The sequence below is a fragment of the Tamandua tetradactyla genome, chromosome 11, assembly GCF_023851605.1.
Source record: "Tamandua tetradactyla isolate mTamTet1 chromosome 11, mTamTet1.pri, whole genome shotgun sequence".
Classification (NCBI taxonomy): Eukaryota; Metazoa; Chordata; class Mammalia; order Pilosa; family Myrmecophagidae; genus Tamandua; species Tamandua tetradactyla.
The window spans coordinates 28,298,732-28,311,801 of NC_135337.1; the positions used below are offsets into that span (position 1 = coordinate 28,298,732).

The window sequence follows — 13,070 nt, forward strand, 5'->3', positions numbered from 1 at the left end:
GTATAAAGATATAAAGACCTACAGGAAAAGTAACCATCTGGGTAATTATAAATGCCAGCACTATTGTAATGCAATTTTTTATATGTAATTTCACTTCTTACTTCCTATAGGTGATAATATCCAAATGCACAACTTAGGATAAATCTATGGTATTAGACATACGATATATAAAGATATAATCTGTAACAAGTACAACAAAAAGGTAGGAAGAGGGAGGGGCAGGGGAATAGTGTATGCCTATGCTATTGAAGTTAAGTTGGTATCAAATCAAATGCCACTGTTAAATACCATGGGACTTAAATGTAAATAGAATTTAAGTCCCATGGTAATCTCAAATGAAAAATATATACAGAAAGATGTGACTCAAATAAGGTAAACTACAAAAAATTATATAAACATGAAAGTAAGCACTAACAGAATTGAGAAGCAAAAAGGTATAAGATTTACAAAGTCTAAATATCAAAATGACAGCAGTAAGTTCTGCATTATCAGTAGTTAACTTTAAATATTAATGGATTTAAATATTAATGGATCCTTTAAGAGGGAGAGTTGGCAGAAGGGATTAAAAAAAAAAAAAGCATGGACCAACTATATGCTATTAACCCTCCTTTAAGAGGCAGAGTGGGCAGAATGGATTAAAAAAAAAAAAGCATGGCCCAACTATATGCTATTATAAGAGACCCACTTTAAATTCAAAGACATAAGTAGGTTGAAAGTGAAAGAATAGAAAAAATATTCAATGCACAAAATCAACATGCAAAAATAAATAGTGTTTCTACATACTAGTAATGAACATCCTAAAGAAGAAATCAAGAAAAAAAAATTCCACTTATATTAGCAACTAAAAGAATTGACTATCTATGGGTAATTTAACCAAAGGTGTTAAGAACTCAGAAAACAAAAAGTGTTGCTAAAAGAAATCAAAGAAGACCTAAATAGATGGAAGGAACTTTGTATGTTCAGGGATTGGAAAACTAAATATTATAAGGGTGTCACTTCTACTCAAAATGACTTAAAGATTTAACACATTCTCGATCAAAATTCCAAAGCTTTCTTTGGAAAAATAGAAGAGTCGATCATCAAATTTATATAGAATAGTAAAAATCCTGAATAACCAAAACCATCTTGAAAAAGAAGAAGGAAGTTAGAGAATCCATACTTCCATTTTTAAAACTTATTACAAAGGTACAGTTATCAAAACAGCATGATACTGGCACAAGGACAGACATATAAAGCAACAGAATCAAATTGAGAGTTCAGAAATAAACCTCACACCAATGGCCAATTGATTTAAGGGTGCATAGTCCACTCAATTGGGAAAGAAAAGTCTTTTTAACAAATGTTGCTGGGAAATGGATATCCATATACAAAAAATAAATGTGGAGCCCTACCTCATACCAATACAAAAATCAACTCAAAAAGACTTACATATAAGAACCAAAATTACAGAACTCTTGGAAGAAAATATTGGAACACATATTCTGCATCTTGCGTTAGACAATGGTTTCTTGACTATACAGCAACAGCATGAGCAACAAAGAAAAAAATAAATGGAACCTATTTTTGTGCATCAAAAGATTTCATCATGAAAGTAAAAAGACAACCATAGAATGTGAGAACATATTTAGAAACAATGTGTCCAATAGAGTTTAATATCCAGAATATATAAAGAGATTCCAAAATGCAACAAGAAAAAGGCAAACAATTGAAAATGATTGAAAAATGGGTGAAAGATTTGAAAAGACATTTTTCCAAAGAAGATATACAAATGGTCAAAAAGCACATGAAAAGCTCAACATCGTTAGCCATTAGGAAAATGTAAATCAAAACTATGATACCATTTCACACCCACTAATATGGCTATTATTTTTTAAATTATTTTTATTATATATTTTATTATTTTAAAAACACTGAAAATTACAAGCGTTGGAGAGGATATGGAGAAATAGGAATATTCATACTGTTGGTGGGAATGTAAAAGGGTGAAGCTGCCATGAAGGATAGGTTGTGAGATTCTCGGAAAATTAAACATAGAAATACGTTATGGCCTGGCAACCCCACTTCTATGTATATAGCCAAAAGATTGAAAACAGGGACTTGAACAGGCATTTTAACATCAATGTTTGTGGCATTATTTACAATTGCCAAAAAATGGAAGCAAGCCAGGTGTCCATCAATTGATGAATAGGTTAAAAAAAATGTGTATGTCATGGAATATTACTCAGCCATAAAAAAGGAATGGTATTCGGATACATGCAACTATGTGGATGTACCTTGAGGATATCATGCTAAGTAAAGTGAGCCATACCTAAAAGGAAAAATATCATATGATTCCATTGATATGAAATAATTAGAATAAGTAAATTAAAAAAGACAGAAACTAAAATACAGGTTACCAGGCACTGGGCTAAGGGTAAGAAATGGGGTGTTACTATTTAATTGGTACAGAATTTCTGTTTGGGTGATGGAAAAGTTTTGGATAGTGGTGATAATAGCACAACATCATGAATGTAGTTAATGTCAATGAATTATATATTTGAATGTGGATGGCGAGGAAAATTTGGGGTTGTAGATGCGTTACTAGAATAAAAGTTTTTGTCAAAAGCCATAGGACTGTACAACACAAACAGTGAATCCTAATGTAAAGTATGGACAATAGTTAATACTATAATTATTATATTATTGTTTTGGCAATTGTTTTGAAGGTACCATACTAATGTAAAATGTTAATAATTGAGAAAACTGCATTTGAGGAGGGATTTATGGGAAATCTGTATTTTCCACAAGATTTTTCTGTAAAGCTACAACCACTCTAAAACAAACAAAAAAGACATTGGGGTTAGGGCAAAATTTAATGATCATTTTCAAACAGTAATTTAAAGTGACTGATGAATATTAACAATTGAAATTACATAGCTTGAGTAGACATAAAAGTTAAAATTTAGAGAAGTAGGGTTGAAGATTAGATTTTCAACATTAAGATAGGGCTTGTTTTGTCATGTGAAGCAACTGGTTGTAAATAACTAAGAACAGTCTTTTAAATTATAAGATTACAAATAATGCCTACAAATATGGATATTTTCAGAAAACAGCAAAAATTAAGATGGCAATTTCTCCTTAGAATTAACCTGCTATTCCTCTCATGTGCTTTTTGTGGTGAGTTGTTTGTTTTTTAAATTTTTAAATCCAATTTTTCTATTGAGAGCTGAGATCACTCGCTATTCAGAGACTTTTTCTTGATCACTAGAAAGGACTATGTGTCCTGTATTGATCTATTTCAAAACTGTGGCTGGATTTTAAGACACAAAGGTTTACCTTACTCAAAAAGTAGCCAACATTTTTCCTTTTTGTACCTTAGCTCAGAGCTTGGTCTCATGTAAACCAAGCTGGAGTAGGAAACAGGTGTAATTTAAAGGTACAAAAGAGAAGAGGGAGAGAAAATGAGGGGAAGGAGAAGAGAAAGAGAGAAAGAAGGGGGTTAAAAAAAAAAAAACACCAGCAACACACTCCCCATTTGAATAGCTAAATGACTTATATAATGCCAGTCTCGTTTTCCTAATGGGAACTCAGTTTCCTGAAGGTAATTCCCTGCAGCATAAAATGGAAGTGATAAGACTAAAATATATTTTTTAGTTTCATCTTTTTTTTTTTTGCTTCTTTTCGATTTCTCTATACTCTCCCTATGTCTATGGCTTGAAGCTATCCAAGATTCAAAAACCTTTACTACCCTCAACTACGGCAAAAAGGAAAAGAAAGTGGCTCAAAGTTTATTAGTAGAGATTGTGTGCCACACTCCCCTTCCTTCTCTTCCCTACCATTCCATCTGCCTTTATATCTCAGAAAGCATTTTTAAAATAATGCTTAGTACCTTTAGTACCCTAAATTTGAAAATTATCTGTGCCAATCTTGAAATAAAAGAAGTGTACCTCTTATTTTTCAACAGCATGTGAAAAAATGATGCTCTTTTTTTGGTCAAGAAGAGCTATAGCATGTATGAACAAGGCAAACCATGGTAAGATGCAAAAGGGAACCCTTATTCAGAGCCTGAGTTATAATAGTTATCCAAGCACACATCGGCAAAACAATTTGACCCAAACAAAGATAGGGAGACCCAAACAAAGATAGGGATTTCAGGTCAAATAATATTTTTCTCAAATAAATACTTGGACATTTGGCAAAAGGGCCTTAATTCTAAAAGGAAATATCAGTGAAAAAATAATTAAAGCTTTTTAAAGGACCTGCTGAATTCAACAAAATCAAAAACATTCTCGTAGCTGCTACAATTCACTGAGACGTGTGGGCATGGGAAATGCTTTAAAGCAGGTGAAGTAATCATCGCAAAAATTTTGTATTGAGATTAGAAACTTTGTTAGAGATTAGTGAGTTGCACATACACAAAATTGCAACAAATTTATTAAAACTCTGGCAGATTTCTGCATCCTTACATGTCTGATTCTTTTTCCATTTTTTTGTTTGTCTAAAACAAACATTTTCCATTTTTTTTGTCTAAAACATTTCCAATTTTTTTTGTTTGTCTAAAAAAATGGAAGAGCGAGGCAATGTGACAATGGAAGCAGATACTATACTGCTGATTTTGAAGATGAAGAAAGGGACATAACCCAAGGAATGCAGGTGGACTCTATAAGTGCAAAAGGCAAAGGAACAGATTTTCCCCTAGAGCTTCCAGTTGGAACTAGTCCTGCCAACACTATGACTTTACCCCCAGTGAAACTGATTTTAGACTTCTGATCTCCAGAACTGTAAGAGAATATATATATATATATATTTTAAAACATGGGCAGGTTCCAGGAACCGAATCCGGGTCTCCAGCACAGCAGGTGAGAATTCTGCCACTGAGCCACTGGTACACCGCCCAAGAATACATTTTTGTCGTTTTAAGCTGCTAAGTTTGTCCTGATTTGTTATGACAGCAATAGAAAACTCTTACAGAGTTTGTTACCTGCAATTGCAATTTGGTATCTACAACTGGGGTGTTGCTGAAACAAACACCTAAAGAAGTCAGGGTCTTTGGAATTGGGTAAAGGATAGAGGCTGGAAGAATTTTGAGAAGCATGATAGAAAAAGCCTAAACCATCATAAACAGACTGTTAGTAGAAATAAGAACACTAAAGACACTGCTAGTGAGAGCTCAGTAGGAAGTAAGGATGACAATAGAAAAAGCTTATATTAACTTGGAGAATAAACAGATTGTTGGCAGAAATATGAATGTTAAAGGTGCTGCTAGTGACGTCTCAGAAGGAAATGAGGAACATGCTATTAGAAGAAACTAAAGGAAAGGGGAACATTGTTATATACCAGAAGAAAGTTTAACTGAATTGCGTCCTATGTGGAAAGCAGAACTTATAAGTGATGAACTTGTATCTTTAGCTCAGAAGATTAACAGGCAAAATGTTGAAGTGCAGCCTGATTTCTTCTTACTGTTTATAACAAAATGTGAAAGGAAATAGGTACATCAATATAAGGAACTCAGGACTTGGTGATTTGGAAAATTCTCAGTGTATACATAATGCAAAAGGCACTAAAATTATGAGATACCCTGTAGGAAAGCATGCTCTAGAAAGAAAGCCAAAGTTTTGGCTGGACAATAACTCATTTGCTCATATCCAGCTATAATAGATCCAGGAACCCACAAGCCTTCTGAGCATGTTTTATCAGCTGAAACACTACCATGTTGAACTGAAAGAGACAGAGAGGACAAAATAAAAGAAGGCAGCTGGATTCCCCAAATTCTCCAAGTCTGATAAAACTACTCAGCCACAAATGCATGCTCTTCTTCATGAAAAAGGAATGATGACTCTGAGGGCAAAGCCATGGACCTGGAGGGTGAAGCTGTGTGATAATGAAGATTATTCCCTGTTGGACTTTGAAATTGCTTGAGATCAGTGACCTCTTTCATCCATTTTCTTCCTTTGAATAGGAATGTCTAAAACTGTTATCTTATGCCTGTCCTGCCATTGTATTTTGGGAGCAGATAACTCATTTTCTAACTTTACAGGTCCACAAATGCAGAGGAATTTTGCTATAGGATGGGATCATACCCAGAGTCTAACTCATACCCAATTTAGTTGATTTAGAGGATAAGATTTGGTACTTTTGAGTAATACTACAATATTCAGATGAGATTTTTGGAACTCAGTTAAAGCTGGAAAGGGTGGAGACTTCTGGGAATGTTCGGTGGGGTGAATGTATTTTGCATATGGAATGGGTGTGAACCTTTAGAGGCCATGGGGTAGACCTTGGTAGGCCGAAAAATAGTCTTCAAAGACTTCCAAGTCCTAATTCCTGGAACCTGAGAAGTTACCTAATATGGCAAAAGAGATTTTGCAGACATAATTAAATTAAAGATCTTGAGATGGGGACACTATCCTGGATTATCTGGATTGGGCCCTAAATGTAATCACAGGTACCCTTATAAAGAGGGAGGCAGAAGGAGATTTGACTACAGTCAAACGTGACAAATTAAGGCAATGTGACAATGAAAGCAAGCTGCTACTCTGCAGGCTTTGAAGACAGAGGAAGGGACCATGAGCCAAGGAATGTAAGTGGACTCTAGAAGTAGGAAAAGGCAAGGGAATAGATTCTCCACTAGAGCCTCCAGAAGGAACCAGTCCAGCTTACACCATGAATTTACCCCAGTAAATTATTTTCTGACTTCTAGAACTACAAGAGAATATATGTGTTGTTTTAAGCCACCAAGTTTGTGGTACTTTGTTATAGCAGAAAAGGAAATTAATACAGGGGGTTATTTAATTAGCTACAGAAGATAGGTCCAAAAGAACTGCTGGTGAATGAGCTATATTTAAAGACAGTTTTTAATAATGAATGTGAAATAGCTAAAAAAAAAAAAATTAAATAGCAATTTTTACTTTATAATTATATATTTTTTAAAATTCTGGAGAACTCCAAATTATAATGAAAAAGTACATTAAGAAAGGTACAGATGTGGTTATACTGCACCATGTTCTCTGTTGTGTACAGAATTTAACTGCCTCAGCCTAGCTAAGGGAGCTGAAACTATACAGAGAATACTCACAAAACCAGCAAATGTTTCTTTCTGTTATCATTTCCAAAGAACATATGTTTGTTGTCTTAAATATTTCAGAAAAATTCACAGCCAGCTTCAGTCTCTTTAACTTTAATCTTCCCACAATTTCTGAGGCAGTTAAATAATTTATACCTCCAAATATAAGAATTTTTATATTTTTCATATATGAGATCTAGTTGTCTTTCCTTTTAGTTTGTTTCAATACTTTACAGAAATTAAAATGATTATTCAAATAAATTACTATTTGAAGAAATTTAAAAGGTGACCCTGGATTTTGTTAGACCCTAAATGAAAAAGACTTTTTTGAAATATTTTAAATAGCTATATTTTATGTCATGAAACTTTTGTTTTGTAATTGATCAGCGTTAAGCTTCAACAATAACATTTTTATATGATTTACCTTGAATTCCATTCAATCTTCTTTTCATAGCTGAGACTATTAAAACTTGGAGAAATTTTTGCTGAAAACCAAGAACTTACAAAGTAGAAAAGAAGCTGAAAGGTGGCAAAGCTGATAAAAAAGGTGCCGATGACCAGTTTGGTGTTGGCATCCATATTTCTTCAACCTGTTATGAGAAATGATGGATATAAATTGCTAGCATGATCAATCTAGATTAAACATTTCTTAAATTTTAAAGACTAATTGTATTTTGGTATTTTTTAATTTAGCACAAATGTAAGAATACCAAAAAACTTTAAGAATTTTGAGTCTTTGTTGGTTTCTTCACCTTTACCAACCATTTCATTTGTCATGTATCTTACATTTGTATTTAAAATAAAAGGGGAGAAAATCTATTATCTTAAAAATCTTCTCAGTATTATAAATTTCAAAAGATAATTTTGACATCATAAGATCTAAAATTATCTAAGTCCCAGAGTTTAACATTAAGAGGAAATTTCAGGTACTATAACTGAAGGACTTCTTTTAGAAATATTACTTTTAATGAAATTCAGGACAAATCACCTAGAATCTCTATGTCTCAATTATATCATCTAGAAAATGAGTACGTTGATAAGGTGAATTTTTAAGGTAAAATTAAGCTAAAAGTTATAAAAGATATAACATTATCTGCAATAAAAAACAAAAAATAATGACATCATAAAAACATTATACAGTGGGACAAACAAAACTTATAACAATATTTACATCTTAAGAAGAATAAGATTTAGTACTAGAAAAGAATCACACTGCTTATGTTAATATTAATTTTTTAAAACATCTTGGAAACACACTTATTCTCGGACCAAAGATCCTACATAGCTTTATATTTCTAAAAAAAAAAAGATTTTTATAAAAGAACTCCAGGAGTTAAGGATAGAGTGAGAGGAATGAACAGTGCATATACACACCCAGATTTTCTATCTCACTGAGCTGAACTTTATTGAGCTCCTAAAAACCTTAGGAACATTCAAACCAAAAAAAGACAATAACTCATCTGCTCCTATCCAGCTATAATAGAGCATTCCGATGGCTTTATCTTTGAAGGAGCTGGCCCTCATACGAAAAGGAAGTGAATCAATACACGGTGTCTAAGGTGACGAAATACAGCCACCTATTGAAGCCAATTCACTAGAGAATAACTAGGTCATTGGCTGTGCTAGCAATAACCCTTACTCCATTCCCTTCCAAAGAGGTTATCATAACAATTGTTCTCCCACAGGGCTCCTTCAGAGTGCAAGCCACTGCAATGAACTCTTCCCTCATTCTTTTTTCTTTTGTTTTGCTTTTTTGCTGCTCAGCAAAATATACTGATGTTACAATTCTTCTCATTAAGACTCCAGTAACTATTACTCAATGTTTTTTAACTCTGCATGCATTTATTGAGCAGGAAAAAAATTTTAATTTGTGATCGTTCGGCTTAGGTTTAATATTAACAAAATAATACACAGAAATAAGTTTTGTACATAAATTAAACATCATTAAAATTGGCCAAATGAGACAAAAAGGGGAAAATGCTTTTCTAAAATTAAAGAAAATAGAGATGTGGAGGCCAGGTGACCAGATAAATGAAGAAGTTGGAACCAATAAGTGAGGAAAGCTTAATCTTAAATGTGAAGAGTTTGCCCTAAAGGGTTTTATATATTCCCTGTGCTTCCAAGAGTTGTGACTGAGTTGGGGCTGCTCATTTATTTTTGTTAAAATTTAATGTATTTGATGAGGGTGTGTTTAGTAGCTATCTTAATTATCTAAAATTGAGAGTGTTGATGGACTGTTGACTTCGGACATTATACATGATGCCCAATGAATGGAGGCGGCTGAAGGATGAACTGACTGACAAGATCTGCAAACAATTGCATATACATATGATCGAATATTGTGCTGCTACAAAAAAGGAGCGAAGTTGTGAGGCATGTGACGTTGTGAATGACCCTGTGGGACATCTGGTGAGGCAAAATAAGCCAGAAACAAAAGAGCAATATATTGTATGGAAAATATTTACAAGAAAACAGGGGCCTAGATTGTAAGCTCTTATAGTTGTCATATTTAGCCCAGAGTGGTAATTATTATTTTTGGATTTTGAGAGGCTGTTTATATATGTACAACCTGGTAGAGTTAAGAATGAAGCCAGTCAGGTTGGGATGAAGGTAATTCAGAACACAGGGGTAAGAAAGACATTGTCTATATTTTAGAACTTCATCTACTCTTTGAGACTAAAGGAAGAAAGCTTTATTTTGTCCAGAACCTAAATTTTCTGTAGTACATAATCTAACCCAACCTGTCTGGACACATCATTCAAAACAATCTAAACACAGGAAGTCCAGAATAAGAATGAGGGCCTTTAATCCTGTATAGTTTATTGTTATGCCTGGATACATCCCAGAATATATTAAGCAGATAATCAAAAAGTATTGGCAAAGTCTCTTGAGGGATGGGAGAAAAAATATGGAACTATTAAACTTTACCACCAGGGGAACCCTGGATACTCTGTCAAAGATTAGGGACACCCAAATCAATAGGCCAAGGTTGCTTTGTGAAGCTTATTAGGTAGCGGAGAAGCTTAGCTTACCTATAGCTGTGCTTAAGAGTTACTTCTGGAGGATCTCTTTTGTTGCTTAGATATAGCCTTTCTCTCTCTAAGCCCAACTCTGCTAGTAAAATCATTACCCTCCATCCTAGGTGGGGTATGATATTCAGGGGTGAAAGACTCCCTGGCTATGTGGGAGATGATTTCCTGGCGCTATTAAATCAACAATTCCATCCTGACCAAAAAGGGGGAAAAGAAGTGTGACAAAGTGTCAGTGGCCGAGAGAGCTGAAATAGTCGAGAGGCTACTCTGGAGGTCACTCTTACACAAGCTTCAGTCAGACATTGCTACCTATCATAATTTGCCAAACCCCAACCAAAACTAATCCTGCCAATTCTAAAGAATACCTAGGGCATTGTATAAGATTATACAAAGGTTCCATGCACTAGGGTAACTTTCTAGAAACCTACAATCTGCAGATTGGTCCCTGGGCCAGATAAGTCCTGAAATGCCCAGGGGTCAGCCTCTCCACAACATCAACTAGTTCCATCCCCCCATCCCATATTATTAACAGCCCCTTCCAATACGAAAAAGTTAGAATGGGCATAGCCTAAATACCCTAAAGAGTGGGAGAAAGATTAAAGGTGATGGTGGAGTTATACAGAGGAGGTAGGTGTTAACAAATGAGTATGATTGCTGAATCAGTATATCAGTGCTTCTTTTAGTCTCCAGTACCTTAGAGCAGTTAGAAGTAAAAGCCTAAAATGGTAGAATTGTAACCCATACCAAACTCTGAAATCTGTTCTGTGTCTACTTACTGAAGCGTACTTTGAAAATCATTGCTTTTTTTTTCTTTTCTTTGTATATATGTTACATTTAACAATAAAAAACAGTTTTAAAAATTCAATGTATTTCATGAGCACTTATGTCATAAATGTTTGCTAAAAGTTCCATTATAATGCATAATGATAAATAGGAATCATATAACTTCATCCATTTTATGAACTGCTAATTTAACTAATACAGTAAAAAGCACCCAAATAATTCACCATTGAGAAATTTATCATTCCCCAAAAACTAATTTTTATTGTCCTTTTTCTATTGGATGAATATTTTATATATTCCACAGACTTATTTTCAGTTAAGTGTTTGGGGTATATGTTGAGAGTCTCCCTTTACAAAAATGTTTTGTTTAAAAGTACATAAAGAACTCTATATATTCAGTGTGTAGCTTCCATAAAAGGATCCACACAGACAGAAGTTAATTAAATTGTTTTATTCTCAGCTTTGCTTCTTATTAAGCAGCTGCTTGGTTAATCTGTCATACCATATCAAAGACTAATCTAGGGAGTCTTTTACAAATATCTCCAGAAAACCAAGACTTCTGGTAATAAGCAATTGCTTCCATTCACTCACTTTAAGGGGCCTGAGTCAAGCAAGAAAAATGATAAAAGAAGTAAAAAACAGAAAGATGATCATTACCAGCATAAGTTAAGGGCCTTTGAGAGTATAAGAATACACAGAAAAAGTGGAAAAGCATTAGACCTGGTTCATACACCTCTACCTATGGTTAGCATGGTGGGAGGATGGGATACTAGGTATCCTAGAAAGCAGAGGCTGAAACAGATGTGGAAAAACACACAGGGAGTTTCTAGACATGCACTTCACAATTAGCTCATCTTAAATCACAGGAATTGTGAAAAGCATGAATTAGGGCTAATTCAGCCTACTTCAGCAACAGTTCATCCCACATTTGTGGTGCAACTACCGCGTATCAGATTCTCAACACAAGAAAACGGAGGATGCACTCCTCTTTCTTAAGATGCTTACAGGCCCATAGGGAAACTGAGATACCACACACACAAAGCAATAAATTCAGGGTGCTTTCCTGCTTTCCAATGAATAAATACCCAGCAGAGATAACACATAAACAGTGAGGAAGCTATCTGAAGGTATTGATTCAAGAATAAATATTTCCCACTTGAACTGAAAGGATAGCTTCTCTTCTATTAAAATCCCAACAAAAAGTTCTAAGGCTGAAGCCTAGAAGACAGAGTTCCACCAGGTAAGCCAAGACCAAGTGGCCAGGGACAGAATTATTATTATCATTTTCCTGTGTTTGTTATTCCCTTGCAGTATGAGAGTCCCTTAGGGAGAAGGTTGGAATCACCAATGCAACTTCCATACACGCATACAACCACATTCCTTCCCTTCATGTTCTGATACTACTTACGGTTGAGAAGCACTGCCGTAGCATTTAAAAAGAGGGGAGAAAGGTCTTGCGTGTTTGCCATCAGGGGCAAGAAGGAGGAATCTGGGAAGAATGCTCCACTCATGGTTAGCACTCCTTTTTCCATCCCTAGGAAACTTCCTTTTCTATTTCCCACACTGATTCCAAACACTTCCTGCTCTCAAATCTCCAGCTCTCTGCCTACAACAGATGAACTTTCTTTCCAGGTCATCAAGAAAACAAAGGCTTTGGGGTACGAAGTCCCTCAACCTGGCGATGCTTGCCCTCCTCCCCACCAGATCCTCTTTCCTATATACTATAAATTCTGCCTGGTTATGTTACCCACACCTTCAACACTGGTTATCCACCCAATGAGTTTCCAGACCTGTGATATTAGATGACCAGCTGCCCACAGATGGCTCCATCTGACTGTCCTGGAGGTCTTGCAGGCTCTACTGGCCCAAAACCAGCCCTTCTTCTAGGGTCCCATCTCAGTGAATGACCCTGCTATCCACAACACTTTATCATTTTCTAATCTAGAAAAATTCAGTCATCCTTGACTCCTTCCATTCCCTCACTCTCATGATGAACTGGCTACTAAATCCTGGTAGATTCTGCAATGCCAAATAAAGCATAACTTGATTCCAGATAAGTTCTGAAAGTTTTTTATGATAGCTTTACAAATAATACAGAGAAACGTGGGCTGGATAGCAAAATTAGGTAAATCCAGAACTACAGGAACACCTTGAAGCAGTGAGTTGTTCAGTTTAGTTTATTGATCAGTTCAGATGAGTAATCTAGAGTGGAC

General features: G+C 34.9%; 1 protein-coding gene across 4 annotated transcripts in view; it reads right to left on the minus strand.

The window, feature by feature from the left end:
- The window catches only part of TLCD4 (TLC domain containing 4), a 119,331-nt gene that overhangs the window by 65,140 nt on the left and 41,121 nt on the right, over positions 1-13,070 (minus strand). For 2 of the 4 annotated variants that reach the window (XM_077120182.1, XM_077120183.1), the window contains exon 2: positions 7,547-7,632. In XM_077120182.1, coding sequence (XP_076976297.1) covers positions 7,547-7,632 — 86 coding nt within the window. Of the gene's footprint in view, positions 1-7,466; positions 7,633-13,070 lie in introns of all 4 variants that reach the window. The other 2 variants (XM_077120180.1, XM_077120181.1) reach the window with 1 other exon arrangement.